At 37.7% G+C, this 18,745-nt stretch overlaps 1 protein-coding gene across 1 annotated transcript; it reads right to left on the bottom strand.

The window, feature by feature from the left end:
• Positions 1 to 15,935: 15,935 nt before the first annotated feature.
• LOC130886951 (cytochrome b-c1 complex subunit 7-like) lies at positions 15,936 to 16,319 on the bottom strand. The gene has a single exon (XM_057789212.1). The coding sequence runs from the start codon at positions 16,302 to 16,304 to the stop codon at positions 15,969 to 15,971; it is 336 nt and encodes a 111-aa protein (XP_057645195.1). The 5' UTR covers positions 16,305 to 16,319; the 3' UTR covers positions 15,936 to 15,968.
• Between the last annotated feature and the right edge of the window lie 2,426 nt (positions 16,320 to 18,745).

Genomic DNA, 18,745 nt, shown 5'->3' with positions numbered 1-18,745 from the left:
AAATACAATCTGATCAGTCTTGACAAATGTGTTCCTAAATCTCTATAAATTCAGTCATAGCACTAGATAATGAACCCAACCCCCTAAGTCCAAGCTACTATTTCTTTTCATGACTATAATATTCCCTGTTCTAAATTCTCAACTAAATGGAATCAAGCAGACTATAGAATAAGTGACTGAGCTATTTTCAGTTTCCTGGCTGTTTTAAATTGTCTGTGCTGTTGCATATCCATGCCGCGCGATAAGCTGCAGCAATGAGTTTCATTCATCTAATGATAGACAACTGAGTTCCTTAGAGTTTGACATCACTATGAGTAAAACTGAAGAACAATTCATGCATAAGATTTTTTTTATTCCATTTTGGAAAACATCTAAGATGAGATGGTTGGTTCACAGAGAAAGGTGTATTTGTAATTGAAAAAAAAACTGTCAAACTGTTTCTACAGTTTATATGGTATTTGCATTTCTAAAGAAGAGCACAAAAAAAAGACATAAAATTTAGGAGGGAAAATGTGTGGATGGTGTATTTTTTTCCATGGGAGAAGGAGGGAGTGAGACAGGATACCAGGAGTAAAATGAAGGAAAATTCATGCTACATACATAGGAAAGAAAAGTGTAAATGCATTTAGAAAAAGGAAAACCAGATGATCTTGTTAGTCTTTTCATTGGGTAGCCGTCTATGCTCTCTGGTCAGTTTTCCTCAAAACTAAGTCCATTCTAAAAATAGTCTATTAAAAATAGAAATAACCCTGAAAGTTTTACATTATATGCTTGCAAAGTTATCATCATCAAGACATTCTTGGTATATTGGTATAAAGATAGAACAGAGACCAGAGAGTCACAGATCTATATACTGAGTCAAGAATGTAAAACTTCTAGATAAACCATGAAAGAGAATGTTGGAAAATTTATGCCCTGAATTAGACTCAGTGCACATCATAAAAGAAAATGACAAGTTAGTCTGTATAGAAACTAAGAATATATGAGCTTTAATTGAAAGTAACTGTCAAGGAAACAAAGAAACTAAATGTGACACAGAGATTTAAACAGACAATTATCAGTAGAGGAAATTTAAATGGCTGAGAAACACCTAAATATGTTCAGCATCTTTAGACATCAGGGAAATCAAAATCAAAACTGCTTTGAGATGTCTTCTTACACCCATTAGGATGGCTAAGTTTCTTTTTTTTTATTGTGCTATATGTTTTTTCATCTGATCCCCTCTATTCCTTCCCTCTCCCCTTCTTCTGTCTCCTGTGACCCCCATGCTCCCGATTTACTCAGGAGATCTTGTCTTTTTCTTCTTCCTATGTAGATCCATGTATGTCTCTCTTAGGGTCCTCTTTTGGTTCTCTGGGGCTATGGATTATAAGCTGGTTTTACTTTGCTTTATCTCTAAAAGTCACTTATGAGAGAGTACATATTATATTTGTCTTTCTAGGTCTGGGTTACCTCACTCAATGTTTTTTTCTAGATCCATCCATTTGCCTGCAAATTTTAAGATGTCATTATTTTACCGTTGATTAGTACTCCATTGTGTAAATGTATCACATATTCTTTATCTGTTCTTCAGTTGAGGGGCATCTAGGTTGTTTTCAGGTTATTACAAATAATGCTGCTATGAACATTGTTGAGCACATTTCCTTGTGGTATAAATGAACTTTTTGGGGGTATATACCCAAAAGTGGTATTGCTGGATCTTGAAGTAGATTGATTTCTAATTTTCTGAGAAATTTCCATACTGATTTCCAAAGCAGCTGAACAAGTTTGCACTCCCACCAGCAATGGAGGAGAATTCCCCTTACCCCACACCCTCTGCAGCATAGACTGTCATCAGTGTTCTTCATCTTGGCCATTCTGACAGGTGCAAAATGGAAGCTCAGAGTAGTCTGTAGGGGACCAGCCTTGACAAAAATGCCAGGGTAGAGGCATGGGGATTTAGAAATGTTTGTAAAGAATATGAAGACATGAATGAAAATAATAAAACAGAGAAACATAAGATAGTATCAGGAGGGAGTTCCAGTAAGTACTGAAATTGCCTGCATTTAATACCAACTGCTTAAAATACATCCCACCCCAAAGAGTAGGAATAAGACAAAAAACTACATTAACGTGACACAAGGTAATGAACAGTCCTAGTTGAAGATCGTGAGCTGCATCCATAGTTAAACATTCTGTTACTAGAACAAAGCAAGTCATATTCAAACCCTAGACAAAAACATTCTGTAGGCAAACCACTCCCTGGGTGGAATCCAAAGTTATCTCCTTGAGGGAACTGGAACTTTGTTGTATCCTTAGATTTTTGTTTGTGCTAGAAACATATCTATTCCTGAAGTACAAGGGCTGGCTATTAGCCACACCAGTTGACAATAACCTTGAGTGAGCAGAACTCTTTGGTAAAAGTCTAGATGGGACCTTTGTCTGGGGTAGAAACACAATAACCTTTAAGGAATAGAAGTAAGTTCCAACTCTCTGACCTTTGGTCCAGGTGGAAATAAATTCAAATTTTCAGGCCTCCACAGTTGTCAGTGTTAACCATGTTACAATCCATAGAATCACAGAAATAAGGAATTGAGTAAGGGACTCGGAGAAGGAGAATGGATTGATCTTGTTAGGAAAGGGAAATAAAATCATTATGGATCAATGAAGTGGACTAGAACAGGAGTATTAAGTGAGGAAGGAGAAGGGAGGGGAAATAAGATGAGAGCCAGCAAAAATTAAGGACCATTTGAGAAGTAGCATGGAAACCTAATACAATAGAAGCTTTCTAAAACTCTGTGTGTGTGTGTGTGTACATGTGTGTGTGATCTAAATGAAATCACCAGATAATGTAAGACAAAGCCCCCCAAGTGGTCATCTCTTGTCACCAAATGAAGTATGCAGGCCCAGAATCAGACTATATCTAAGGAGTTTCATGGGAATCTACAAACAGCCCAGGCTGTTGCCAAGACGATAGTTAGCTTTCCACAAACTGATATCATGACCAGATTGCTGAAAACAACACCTAGGCAGCCAGCTCTTTGAACATAGTGAAGTTGAGCGGGCTACAAAGAGGATTCACCCCTACGTGCTAGTGTCTTTGGTACAGAAAGGTACTTCACACACTGACAAAAAAGAAGTGTAAGTACCACCAGGCACAATCGCTTTGATCTATCATGGTGTCCTGCCTAAAAGATATACTAGGGCAGTGGTAACACAAAATTTGTGAGAGGAACCAGCCAATGTCTAACTTGACCTGAGACCCACTCTACAAGATGGTACCCATACTCTACGTTACTTGGGTGACAAAGAACCAGATAGTAAATAGCCCACTGTTGTGGAGTAAAAGTAAATACTACTGATCTTTAAACAAAAAGTAGCCAGGCGGTGGTGGCGCACGTCTTTAATCCCAGCACTCGGGAGGCAGAGGCGGGCGGATCTCTGTGAGTTCGAAGCCAGCCTGGTCTACAAAGGGAGTTCCAGGACAGGCTTCAAAGTTATAGAGAAACCCTGTCTCGAAAAACCAAAAAAAAAAAAAAGTAGCAATAAAATGACTCCTAATGACACCCTGTTGTACTCATAAATCAGCCATCATCAGAGAGGCTTCTTCCTGCAGCAAATAAGAAAAAACACAGAGATCCACAGCCAGCCATTATGCAGAGAGCGAGAGGTTTTGGAACACCACGTGCTGAATAGGATGTCTACATCAAATCTGTCCCCTCAGGGCTCAAGGAACCTTGTGGAAGAGGAGGCTTGAGAGTATAAAAGCTGAGGATGTAGAGGACGCCAGGAGGACAAGGCCCCCTAAATTCACATGAGTGAAGCTCATATGAACTCACAGAGATGGTGGTAGCATGTGTTGGCCCTGTGGGGTCTTCACCAGCTCCTCTGTATATGTGCTATGGCTTCCAGTTTATTGCTTCTGTGGGATTTCTGAGTGAGTGAGTGAGTGAGTGAGTGAGTGAGTGAGTGAGTGAGTGATCTCTGATTCTTCCGCCTCTTCTTGGGATCTTTAGTTCTGTTAGTTTGTCTTGTTCATCTCTAATGTGACGTTTTTGTTTTATTGTATTATATCTTATTTTGTTATGTTTGTCATTATCCCTTAGGAGCCTGTTTGTTCATAATGAAAGATAGGAGGAGGATCTAGAGGGGAGGGGAGGAGGGAAGAAACTGGTAGGGGTAGAGGGAAAGGAAAACACAACCAAGTTATATACTGTGGGAAAAAAATCTATTTTCAATAAAAGGATAAAAAGAAAATATGCAAAGATTAGTAGAAGGTTAAGAATCACTTGCTTAAAATGTATCTATATGAAGAATATGTAAAGATATCTAAAACTAATTTATACACAAAATTTATCAAATAATAAATGTTATGAAAATATGAGAAAAAATAAAAATAGAAGAGATGCAGTAAATAACAGGTAAAACTGGAGACATCATAATGATGAAGAGAATGTAAATTAAACTTTAAAAATGTCATATAGTTGGAATGGAATGTAATATGGTCTCTTCAACTGTATTATTCCATTAGGCAACATGCACTGAGGGATACCCCATGCCTTTCTGAAGATTAAGAACTCATGTATTTTTATTATTTACTTATTTATTTATTCTCTTACTAAAAGACATTTGGGCTGCTTCTTATTTGGGCAGGCCATAGGTAATGCTTATCTGAACATTCATGTGTTAGTGCTGGCTAAAGCATGAGTTTATAATTCAGTTGAGGAAACACTTAGAAGTACAATTCTTGGTAAATATAGTATAAGTCTGTTTATTTAAATAAACTGTATTTTAAATATGAGAACAATTTCTGTTCTCACGAAGAAAGAATGAGAGTTCCAGTTTTTCTAGACTCTTGCCAAAATGTGCTGTTATCCGTGGGTTTGTTCCATCTCCCTCACTTAAATAGTTTTGTGATGGTGGCTTGTTATTTAAATCCACAACTCCTGAACAGCGTATAACGTGGAGCATATTCCATGCACTAGGTGTCATCCATACATTATCTTTGATGAGTTGTCTCTTTATACTTTTAACACTCTTTGCTGGTTCAGCATCAAAGAAAGTGAAGACTCCTCAAATCCTCCTGATTCCCTATGGCAGGAATCATAGGGAGACAGAAAGATACAATTATGCAAGGTCTAACAGCAAACTATTTTAGGTAATGGCACCACCTCTTCATGTCTGCTCTCCACACGCATGCCCTGCTGCTCTCTAGATGCTATGCTTCCGCTTCCCCATGTCTTCTGACATGTAATTATAAATTGTAAAGAACTCACAGATTCCATGATCAATTCATCATCAACATGATATAAAAAGAAGATAATGATCCCCTCTTCAAATTATTCACCTTTTGTCAGCATTATGTCACTTATCAGCCAGTTAGGATGACACAGGGGTTCCTACGGGGTTAAAATCACAGGGTATCAACTGGAAATTTTCTTAATAGATCTTCAGATTGGTAATTAAAATAGAATCTGCATTGTGAAGTAGTAGACACTGTGTGGCCTGCCTATAGCAAATAACTGGGATGAAAATTTCATGCTTGAAGTATCAGTGAAATCATGAAATTATCTCAAAATCATGGAGAAGCATAAAAAGAAAGTGCCTTGGACTTGACAATAAGAAAAGTTGTCTGAATTTGCTGTGACTATGGACAAACAAGAATTGGAACGGAACATCCAGGATGGTTAGTTTATCCTTAGGAAGACAGAAGAAAAATCTTCAAGGAAGAATAGCATCAGCAAAACCCTTAGAATGAGACCAAGAAGACCATGAGCGATTACAGAGGTGGTGGGTGTATAAAATTCAAATATTCCAATCAAATTAACTAACATTAACAGGGCATCAGTGAAGAACTGATGCTTAAAAGTAAACAATGGCAATTAGCTAACAATTAAGGAAATATACTACACCTAAAAGTGTAAGAAAATGATAACCTTCTAAAAAATTTCTGTTTTCTCATTTTCTGTGTTAGTCCTAGATATTTTCATATTTGTGTACAATTCATCTTAATCGCCTGCCTCTCCCTCCTCCTTGCCCCACTCACAGATATAGCTCCCTTCAGCTACAAGTTCTCCTCCTCCTCTCTTACAACACACTGAGACCAATCAGTGCTGCCCAGATGCACATGGCCGTGAGGCTTGCTTTCCCAGCACCACCTCCACACCTCACAGATCTAATTAAGTGAGGATTTACAAGAGAAACAATGTTCACAATTATTTTCACCTGATGCTACTTATCAGTGCCCAGTTTTCATAAGAACCACCTTGAATTATCACACTATAGTCTTATTTCAAATAGTAAAAACTCTTAAACTGGAATTTTTAAAATTTAAAATACTCCAAGTTGATAGTACTATCTCAATCCTTTCATCTTTTGGGATACATATGATTTAACCATCCTAGAAAAACCAAACACTAAACAGAATTTGTGAAAGTTTTTCCTTCCTATCTTTGAAGCTATTAGACTGCTCTTAGACTGCTCCTTAGTTCCCAGCCAACAAAACACAGAAACTATATTAGCTATACACATGATATTTTAGGATCCACACAATCTATAATGCCAATTCTTTATATTTTGTTTTATCAACACTTCAAAATCTCTCAACTACCCTTAATTTGCTTTATAGAAAAAGACAATAATCACATTGACAAGAATTTAGTTTCCTTTTTTCCTTCTTTTTTCACAGAAGCAATTAAAAATATCTAAAATTTAAAATTATACAACCTTCAAGAGAAAAAGGGAAAACATGTGTTTCGGAATTTCTTTGATATTTTACTGTTTATTCATAGACTAAATGATTGAACAAGCCATTGAGTTGGCATCTCCTCAACCTATCTTTTAAATCCACATTTCTATGTGTCTTAGTTAGGATTTCTATTGCTATGATAAAACACCATGATCAAAGCAACTTGGAGAGGAAAGGCTTTATTTGGCTTGCACTTCAATTGTAAGAAGTGAGGACAGGAACTCAAACAGGGCAGGAACCAGGAGACAGAAGTTGATGCAGAGGCCATGGAAGGGTGCTACCTGCTGGCTAGCTCTGCCTGCTTTCTTATAGAACCCAGGGCCACCATCCCAGTGATGGCATGCTATAATATGTGGAGCTCTCACCCATTGATCACTAATTGAGAAAATGCCTTACAGCTGACCTTATGGAGGCACTTTCTCAACTGAGATTTCCTCTTAGACTGCTCGTTAGTTCCCAGTCAACCAGACACAGAAACTGTATTAATTACAACACTGATTGGCCTGTTCAGGCTTCTTATTAACTAACTCTTACATCTTAAATTACCCCATTTATATTAATCTGTGTATTACCATGAGGCTGTAGCTTACAGGTAAGTTTTCAGTGTTTGTCTCCTTCAGCAGCTACATGGCATCTTCTTGACTCAGCATACTTTCTCTATCTCTGTTCAGATTTCCCACCTGGCTTTATTCTGCTAAACCATTGGCAAAAACAGCTTTATTCATTAGCCAATAAAAGCAACACATATACAGAAGGACTTCCCACATCACCCTCCTTTCAGATAACTCTAGCTTATATCAAGTTGAGTTAAAACTAGCCAGGACATGTAACTCCAAATGTTAAGACTATCATATATGATTTGAGGCATGGGAAACACAGAAAAGATCTAAGCATTGGAGAGCAAAGACATGAGGATTGTGGAGGTTCCAGAGAGACTGAAAATGTTGGGTAAGATAGAAAGGAACTTGATTCAGCTCATACTGGATGGAGTCTGGAAAGCACAACAGGAAAGCCCTGGGAAGAAGGATGATTTCTTTAGGAGGCTGTAGCTAGTTCTCTGGACCAAGCCCGGGCCTGGCATCAGATTGCTGGCTATGTATCCCTTCCTGAAAGAATGCCATTGTCCTGTGGATTTTACTGCTGAAGGATGCGTGCATTTTCTGCTCCCACTCTTTTAATTTTGAAATGCATAATAGATGTTCACCTGTAGAATAATGAAAGTAGACCTGGGGCCATCAGCGTCCACGAAAGGCCACAGCAAATGGACTACAGACCTCACTATGAAACCGGAAATACTGTGACTGCAGGGAGAAGGCACAGCCCGTCCCTGACAAGAGACTGAGAGTGCTTTCTGAGCGAGATTCCATTTACCCAGGAATTAAGGCCAGTAGTTGACAAATGAGACCGCATAAAATGATTTTTAAAGTTTCTATATAGTGAAGTCAACAATCAAGAGTATAAAGAGGAAACTCCCAAAGTGGAAAGAGTCATTGTCGGCTATACATCCAATGAAAGACTAATATCCAGACTATATAAACAACTCAAAACACAAAAAGGGAAACAAATGATCCAACTTTAAAATTGGTCTATGGCTCTGAACATAGAGTCCTCAAAGAGAGAAATAAGAATGGCTGAGAAATACCTCAAACTTGTTCATTATCCTTAGTGATTAGGGAAATGCAAATTAAAATGACTTTGAGATTTTGCTTTACCCAAGTCAGAATGGTAAAGACCAAGGAAACATCTGGCAGCAGATGCTGGTGAAGATGGGAGGAAGTGGAATCCTCAGTAGCTGTTGCTGAGACTTTGCTGGTAGGCCACGACCTCGTGGGGATATACAGATTAATAGAAATGGGTTAAACTAATATGTAAGAGTGAGTCAATAAGAAATTAGAGCTAATGGGCCAACCAGTGTTTTAATTAATACAATTTCTGTGTGGTTATTTCGGGACTAAGCTAGCTGGGCGGCAGGACAAACAAGCGGGCCCACCTCCAACATCAGAACAATTTACACCCATAGAATCAAGCCCAAGACTCGGTAAATATTCTCTGAGTTGAGCAAACATTACTACTTCTACTCTGCAGCATCCAGGTGTGATCTCTGATGCTTCGTGTGCGGTAGCATGACCCACCCAGCTGAATGGTCAGTTCTTCACAGCAGGAGTCATACCTCCGAACCTTTCTTCACCATCTAACAAGAAGAGGCTGAGGGGAAGTGTTCACTGCTTAATTTGATGTAATGGGGGGAACTGTGTTTCTGTTTCAGATTTGTTGAAAGCCATTCTTTCTGAGAGAAAAGACACCTGTCAAGGTCCTTGATGGTTTCACGTTTCCAGTTAAAATTGCTAGCCTCGGAAAGCATATCAACCTGGTCCTAAGCACTCTGGCATCACGAACGGCAGAGCTACAATTAAGGGCTTTCCTAGTGTTAACAAACGCCAGGGATCTCCTTCTCCGCAGATGAGGTCTCCAGGAATTAATTAGCTCTCTCCTTTTACTCTTTGCAGAACTATGCTGCTCCCAGCATGTCTGATGCTTGCTGCAGGCATGGGTCAAAGCGTGCAGCTGTCAATTAGTTAATATTCATGACATTTTATAACAAATGAAATGTACATGAAGCCCGTCGTATTGAAGATTAGTAAAGCCAGCGCTTTTATGAAATAACCTAGTTCTTTGAATAATAATTTGAGGAGCTCAGGGCCCCAAGAAATTTGATTCTTACATTTTAAGATTTGTCTTCCCTTTTTCGTCTCAGTCATCAAGAGATAGGGAGTGGAGTTAAGGGTTCTCGGATTTTAATTTCTATTCTGTGATTTCAGTATATACATTTTGTATACCACAGTAGGCATTGTGTATAAAATAGAGAAATGTACTAGTGGGCTTCCAGTCTTTAAAACATAGGCAGACTCTTCTGACGATTATGGGAATTTCATCTTGTACACCCCTGTTCTTCAAAATGAGTTACAATCGGAAATTCCAAATTTTGTTTTATTATAAGCACGTATGGAGAGAATTAAATTTTAAAGCTTTTTAAACCTGATAATTCTGTGACTTGAAGACCAGTTTCTTATATTAGAGACATGTGGTGCGCAAAAATGAATCTCCAGAAGTTATATTGCAATGAAATAGAATTTTAATGCACTAACGTGAGAATTTTCAGTTTCCTGATCATTGTGCCTCCCTAAAGTGTCAAACCAGGTTACAGCTCTGGAGTGCCCAGCATTGCTGCTTTTTTAAGCTAAAGCCACCACTCCCTTAGAGACTAGACTCTCCGTGCATACTTACTTATCTTATCATTACACTGCATTTTAGGACACAAGGGGAAAAGAGTGGTGTCAGTCGAAATGATATGATAGAAATGTCCTTTTTTGTTTATTTCTTGCATTTGGCAAATTGAAATGATTAAAATGGCATTGACACACATAGGTGTAACAGAGTGTCACACAGCATGGAGTGCTGCAGGTCACCAGCTTTTGACACACATAGGTGTAACAGAGTGTCACACAATGACATTGACACACATAGGTGTAACAGTGTCACACAGCACGGAATGCTGCAGGTCACCAGCTCTAATGACTTATAATTATTTATGGTTGATCCATACTAAGTGTAATCCAATAAGCATAGAATTTTTGTGTACGCATGTAGGGCAAGAGGGAAAAGGATATCATTGCTCGTGTTTGTTAGGAGGTCAGAAGCAGAATGAAAAGATCTCTTCTTTTTCATTCCTCACAGTTTTTGAAAAAGTGAATCTAGAGCTCACTGCCTGGTCAGAATGGTTATCCAGTGAACCCTTAGGATCCTCTCATCTCCTCCGTCTAGCAAGAGAATTACAGGCATATACAACCACACACCTGTTAAATCTTCACCCCATAGGGATAATGAACATGCTATAGTCACCATCACCTCTCAAGGTCTCCTTGTAATCCTTTGTAGATCTTTCTTTCTTCCCATTTCAACTCCTCTCTCCAATTGATATTTGAGATGAATTTATGTTTTCTAGATCTTTATGAAAATTTATTCATAATCATATAAATTTTTATTTTCCACTTAGCATCATCCTGAGATTCACTCCCGTTATTGTGTGTAGAAATAATTTATACAAATATGTTACAATTTATTTATTCACTCTCTTGATGATTATTTAGGTTTTTTGGTTTTTTTCCAGTTTGAAAATATAACAAACCATGTGCTCTGAGTACTTGGACCAGTCTTTTCGTATGTACGTGTACACGTGTGTTATACATATTGCATCTTTTCCTTGATTGAGTAACTAGGGATGCCAAATTTTACAGTTAATGGTTCTAAAAGTTATTAATGTAAGGTCCATTTAGTTTCTATAGAAATTGTGTTATTTCAATATAAAGATGACTTTGCTGTCTTCTTCCCAATCTGGAAGCACTTTGCTTCTTTTTAACACACCATTGCCCTGGCTAGGTGTTCCAGTACAATATGCAATAGAAGTGCTTTAGAGTAGACACCCCAAGCTTATTTCTGATCTTGGCACAAAGTATTTAGAATTCAACACAGATATGATGTCAGCCATAGGTGTTCACAGATATCATTTACCAGGTTGAGGAAGTTTCTTTTTATTACTAATATGTTGAGAATTCTTATCAGGAACAGATGTGAGACCTCATCAAATGCTTTCTCGGTATCAATGGGATAATCGTTGGCTCTCCTTTAATTGCACTAATATTATGAGCTGTCTATTGGTTTTCAAATGTTAAAGTAACCTGATATTCATATGATAAACTCTACTTGGCTGTAATATATTTGCTTTTAATATATTGTTGCTTGGACTTAGCAAAAGATATTTCTTTAAAAATTGGATATAATTATGAATATTTATAAAGAGCACTAGTTTTCTCAAACCCCAACCCTGGCTAAGTTATTAAAGCTTTCTGTACCTTAGCTTGCTTACTCAGCTCCACTCTATTTCCAGAGCAGCTGGTAGAACAAAATTAGTTAATATAATTATGATTATACTTGAGTACACTAAAGGGCCTGGTAGATGATCACTGCTAAACAGGAAGCATGATACATATCTAGTGGCAATGGAGCAGGTGGCCAATCAAGAGAAACAAAGATATTTTGGAATAACTATGAAAACAAATTATCAAATACCACAAATGCATGTTGAAACTTGTCAGAGAAGGGGAGACGTGGACCTGTGGGAGGTGTGCGTGTTGAAGTCAGAAAGGGGAGCATTTTCTACCCGTTTAAAAACAAAGAAGTGAAGATACTAGTACGTTTGTTATATGTGTGGGACACTGAGGTGAGCCGTGTCCTAGGACCACCAAAGGTTTACGGGAAGACAATGCCCAGGTCTGAATGTGACAACCTTCTTGTCCTTTCAGGGCCCTGTGCTCAGCGTGCTATGAGCCTAAAGTTTTCAAGAGATGTATTTCATTCATTCTTTCTACTCAGGCACAGCTATAGAGATTTCTTGGAATATCGTTCTAAGCATGTATAACACACATTGTAACAAGTAAGCATGGCTTGGATCTACGAGACACAAACCATCCAAGGGGTTTACTCCAATAAATTCTAGTTGAAGTATCTGCAAAAATTATGCTTGAGACAGAGATGAATAGAATGAATTAGAAAAATTAACAGTGCAACCCATTTCTCAAATTTATCACAAAAAATACACAGGCTTGCATTGTGTATTTCATTTGAACACAACATTTCACTTCATCCCTTTTTGGTCTTTCTAAAACTGTAATTATTATTCATATGGCCCATTATATGAACTTATGATTTTTAAATATATACTTGATTAAAATAAGAATATTTCATTTATGGAAAATTTTTATCAAATATAGATCCCGGTTCTACAAATCAAGTTTTAAACTTCAGTTTATTGATGACTGTTGGCTGGCTCAACAACACAAAAGCAAAGTTCAGTGCTGTGTCCTACGTGACTCCTTAGAGAAAAACCTCTCTCCAGCGTACATTTTAGTTTTATTATTGTATGATTTTACCTTTTATTCCTCCTGCATATAAAACATTGCCTAATAGGAACTTTGGTCTACTTGATTCTCCAGTCTCTCTCCAGTGCTGAGAAGCAATGTATAAAAGCCAGTCAAGGCTCCCTGAACATTGGCTTTATTCGTTGCACCTCTGCCACATTCATTGCCAAACTCTATGGAGCAGGTGAAGCGGGGAGAGGCATTAGCAGGAAGGGCAGAGGTCCATCAATACACACAATGCTGGAAAGCTTTTAAAGAATCCCAGTGGATGACTACAGAATTCAGAGGGATTGTAAAAACTGGCAAAAAAACAGTGCAGATTACGAAGTAGTAATGAGCATGGTATATGACAAGAAAGAAACCTCTAGAAAAACACATTTATGATAGGAGAAAGAAAAATGATGTTAGAAAATTTGAAACCAGAGTCAGATTGAGAGGAGTCTCAATTGTCAGGATGGGAGCGTGGCACAAGAGCACCCTTTGGATGTCCAGACGCAAATGTCTTTGTTGACAAGCTTTGGAAAGAATGAAGGAGGAAAGTTTACCACCCAGCCAAGAAGATGTCAATTGCCTGTAGTTCCTTATGATCTGGGGCAATTCCAAACAAAAGCAGCAAATTGAAAGATCCCATCCCCTTTATTTTCTCCTCTTCACTCTGAGAATACCAATTACAATGATTGAAGGAAAAATGTCTTCATGCCATTTCCGTAGCCCCAACTATGTTACACACCTGGGTCAACTCCAAGGGTTCATACACAAACTACATTTACAGTCTGAATTTTTCCCTTGTTTATGCTTTTGTGTTGAGGTCATTTTTATATTTATTGTATTTCTCAGTTGATACAAATTAAAGTCAGATTAGGGTAATCAGCGTCTTTCAGCAGTCCTTCAACTTGTGCCTTCCTGTCAGCAGTTAACAATAGTAATGTAGTGTTTTAGAAGTCGGGTGTGACATCCCTGCTACACGCCAGGAAACTGAAGTTGGTAGTGCACTCACTGGTACACATTATTGTAAGGTAAATATAATAAAATAATAAGAATAAGAATAAAAATAGTAGTACTAGTAGTAATGTACGACATGAAGTGTGTGAATTCAGCCAAATGCACCAGAAATTTAAATATGCCAAATTGGATAGTGAATAAGATGGTAGTCATAGTTATTAAATAGAATATGAGGAAATAGTGACATTAAACATAAACACATCTTTTAATGCCCAGTGTAGGTTTTCTGAAGTGTGACATCATCCTAAGGAATGAGGTGAACATTATATGTTGCAAAGATTTGTGGCCATTAAAGCTCTTACAGCAGAGAAACATAAACAGCATAAGTCTGGAATGTATTGAAATTTCATGTAATGTCGGTATTATTAAGTGTGTGTGTGTTTAATGTTAACTTAGGAGAGAGTAGGATTTTTTTAAAATTTGGAGAAATTACGTTTTTCAAGAATAAGTGTCTGCCTTTTCTTCCAGTTGCTTTGCTATCTTAGCAACCCAACCTTTGAACTACTTTCTGGATATCCTCATATCTATATGTGTGTGTGCAAGAGTGTCTGCTTGTATGTTATACCCATAAAGATACGCATAAAATGGTCAAGGGTCAAGTGTGAGAACAGATGTGCATCACAGAATGTCCTAATAAATCCTCAGTTCACTCTGGCCAGTGAAGCCAGCAGGCTGACTACCGAGGATCTCCTCTCCCTTCTGTTCTGCAAACCCAGCCCTGCAGTCTCAGTCCTGCTCTGTGGCAGACCTCCTGCTGTGACCTCCTGCTCCCCTCTGTCCCAGTCTCCAGGGATCACACAGATTTCCTCCAGTTTTTCTCCCACCTCGTCCTGCTATCCTAGCATCCATCTCCAGCAGGCTTTCTCTAGGAAGCCTCCAGCTAAGCTGCCAGAGAACCAAGTGGGCCAGTAAAGCACATAGGCAAGCTTCAGATCCTCACCATCCCTCTTTTCCTCCATATCCAATTCCCAATCCCATTCACAGCTCTGTAAAAAACTAACTATTGTGGCCTCTCTTCACTTTCTGCCACAAGTCCCAAGGGTCTAGGCAGATTCTAGTGGAAAATCCTGCTTTCCTACCTCCTGTGAACCCTTTCACTCCCCACATCCCATGCCCATTGATAAATGGCATCTCCCAAACACATTTTACCCAGAGTCTCCAATGGCCACACCCACCAGGATCCAAGAAGAATTTCCTACTAGGGAATACACAGCCACTACACTTTCCTAAGAAGCAGAGAGGGCACCAGAAACCAAGGAACAAACATGTACCTGATAAAGACAAGACCAGATATTAGCATCTAAAATTACAATTTTCCCAAACCCAGATGCCTAGATGCCAGCATAAAAACAATCAATAGCAGCCAGGTCAATATGACTCCACTGGATCCCAGCAACTTCCACACACACATTAGACCCTGACTAGTGCAACAGCGCTGAACCTAAAAACAAAGACCTTGAAACAGCCTTAATGAATGTGATAGAAGGCCTTAAAGAAGAAATGAATGAAACCCTTAAAGAATCTATAAAAACACAGTTTTTTGATAGTTTGAAGTAGTTTAAGACTTGAAAGTGGAAAGAAAGTCAATTAAGGAAAACCCAAGCTGAAGGAAATTTGGAAATGAAAATTTTAAAAGCTTGAAGAGAATCCTCATAAGCAAGACTCACCAACAAAATATAAGAGTAGAGAGACTATGAAGCATTTAAGGCAAGATAGAAGAAATAAATACCTCAGTCAAAGAAAATGTTAAATCTAGTTGGGCAGTAGTGGCACCTGTCTTTAATGCCAGCACTCAAGAGGCAGAGGCAGGCAGATCTCTGTGGGTTTGAGGCCAGCCTGGTCTGCAAGAGTTAGTTCCAGGAACTAGGACTGTTACACAGAGAAACACTGTGTAACAAAAAAATACCAAAAAAAAGTTAAATCTAAAAACTCCTGACACAAAAAATTCAGGACATTCTGGGCAATATGTAAAAACCAAATATAAATATAATAGGAATAGAGGAAGGAGAAGAATCCCAGACTAAAAGCATAGAAAATACTTTCAACAAAATTATAGAAGAAAATTTTCCTAACCTAAAGAGGGAGATGCCTGTCAAAGTACAAGAAGTTTTTATTTTTTTTTAAATTAGAAAATTCCAAGAATGGCTTCAATACACATTTATTTAAAGTGAGGCATCTGCAGAACAAATAATTCTTAAATTGTGATTCAGGTTATGAACAAAATATGCTGAGACCAGGCACATCCACAGATCTCAACTACAAGATCACTTCTTTGCCCATTCTTCTTTCTCTTTTCTTTCCCGAATAACTTCTTTCAGATAGGGTTTAAGGTAGAATTTGTCCTCCTCATATTTTGTCCACTGCTCCTTAGGCAAGATCTGATGCCGCATGCTCAGGTCCAGGGCTCTCTTAATTCGAAACACTCTGTCATTATAAAGATGCTCAGGAAGCCTTCTTATGGCTTCTTTCACATCTTCAGTCTCATGTAGTGTATCATCTTGCATTAAACCCAGTTTGTTGAATCCAGCAGCATTGTAATACCATTTTTGAAAACCATCCAGCCACTTGCTTGATGCTGCAACAGCAGGTCTGCCCGCCATGATGACCTGAGATCAAAGCGCTGCCTTCTGGGTAAGTCCTCACAAGAAGTTTTTAGAACACCAAATAGACTGGGCCAGAAAATAAATTCCCTTGGCACATAATGATCAGAATACTAAATTTACATAATAAGGAAAAATATTAAAAACCACAAGGGGAAAAGATCAAGTAACATAAAAAGACCTATCAGAATGACACTTAACTTCTCAATGGAAACTCAAAATGCTAGAAGGCCCTGACAGATGATAAACAAACTGTAACAGACCACAGATATCAGTTATATGTTATTATATCAAATAAAATTTAATCACAGTAGATGGAGACAATAAGATATTCAATGATAAGGCCAAGTTTAAGCAGTAAGTATCAACAAATCTTGTCCTTCAGAAGGCACTAAAAAGGTAACCAGACCCAAGAAAACACAAGGAATGAGCAATCTGAGAACAGCAAATCAAAAGAGAGAAAAATACACACAACAACAAACACTACTCATTAATATCTCTCAATATCAATGGTCATAATCCTGTGAGTTCAAGGCCAACCTGGTATACAAAGGCTCATTCCAGGACAGGCTCCAAGGCCACAGAGTAACACTATTTTGAAAAAAAAAAAAACAAAGAAAAAAACAGCATGATATTGGCACAAACTGATACATAAAATAATAGAGTTGAATTATCGGGTTTATGTATGTTCCCTCCACTCCTGCTCTCTCTAGGACTTTTGCATGATGGCATGTTTTATTGCTTCAGTCTTTTTCTACATGTTTTGAGATGACTGTGCAATTTTAGTATTCAAGCTAATTGATTATATGCATTGACTTTATTTTGTCGACCCTACATTTACAGGATAAAAATAACTTGATTATATGGATGATCACTTTGATATATGCCCATATTTAGTTTCCAAACATTTTCTTGAAGATTTTTGCACTATGTTCTTTGGCATATTGACTTGTTTACCTTTTTATTTATTGCTTCTATACATAGGAACATTATCAACAATGTCTTTTCAATGATAATGGGGTTATTAAAGATAATAGGGACTTTGGAAATTAGAGCAAGTGCATTTTGCATCATGAAAATCCATGGGTCTGTTGAGGTCAAGGACAGAATGATGTGGTTGGAAGATGTTCATCTGTTTGAATCCTTGGTTCCCAGCGGATCATCCTGCTTTAGGAGACTGTCGAACCTAGAGGAGTTGAAAACTTGCTACAGGAAATGGATCACTGGGATTAGCCTAGGGTTTCATAGCGCAGATACGTCTCTTGTTCATTCTCTCTTCTTGAGTGTCCCTGCCTTTATGTTTTCCTTACTACTACTGTCTCTTTATCACCATAATGAAATGTCCTTCTCTAGATGCAATCCACATCACTTCTTCCATTAAATTACTTCTTTCAGATATCTGGTCACAACAACAAAAAAGTAATCAAATACATATGTTCTAAAGTCATGACACATAGCCTAATTGGATCTCTGAAGCGTTCTGTGAGGTAGTACAGAGTAGTCAAACTTAGAACTGAAATGTTACTTTAGTGTACACTTCTAACCCAGGAAAAGAACTTTAAACATTTTAGACATTTAATCCTCTATGTCTTCATCTCTACAATGGCTACTATGATACCATCAACTTAAGAGGGCTTCTAAGATAAGATACAAAACTGTTAATGAAGAACACAATAAGAAGAAAGTATATAAATGGAAAAGGTATAAAAGAAATAATGCATTATTAATAATCTTGGTTTATATAATTTGATGGTTCTGAAATCATGATATCTTCATGGCCTAGTCAGCATGTAAAACGTTTCAGAAATTTGTATGACATTAAAGACACAGTTATAAGATATTTTCAAATTATTTTATGAGCACTGAGTTGTAAAATATTGAATTAGATTTGAAGGTCGTCTCAGCTGAACTCATTGAACAACATCTGTCTCAGTTTATCAGGTGGGTCATCAATAAATCTGCAGATATGAAAGAGAAGTATGAAGTGGATAGAGGAAGAAAATGTGTTGGTTTCTGAACTCAGACAAAACATATGTGTCATGAGGATAAAAATAACCTGAGAGCAAAGACTTACAAAGATACAATGAGGAGATTTAAGTGATTTTCATTAATATTTGCAGAGTATGCTAAATAAGGGTACATTAAATATAATAAAATAGAATAAATATTCCTAATGATTCTGATGTGCAATGCATATTCATTGGAAGGATGTTCATGACTATGGCAGAAATGAGACTGCAATGAGTACTTACCTCGTGTTCATGACAGGAATAAATAAAAGTCACTTCCCTAGCCAAAAGAAGTTTATAGCTCAAACTTCCTTCAGTCAGGTGGGGACATTTACCTGTTCTGTGACCTTTATTTCAACTCAGAAAATTAGAAGTTGATTATGATTATCTGTGACTAAAAGAAGGCTTCGGCATCCAGTTCCCTTAAAGCGT

The sequence above is a fragment of the Chionomys nivalis genome, chromosome 14 (genome assembly GCF_950005125.1).
Source record: "Chionomys nivalis chromosome 14, mChiNiv1.1, whole genome shotgun sequence".
NCBI classification, from domain to species: Eukaryota; Metazoa; Chordata; class Mammalia; order Rodentia; family Cricetidae; genus Chionomys; species Chionomys nivalis.
Note: the sequence above shows the minus strand (reverse complement) of the source record. Positions and strands in the feature narration are given on the sequence as shown.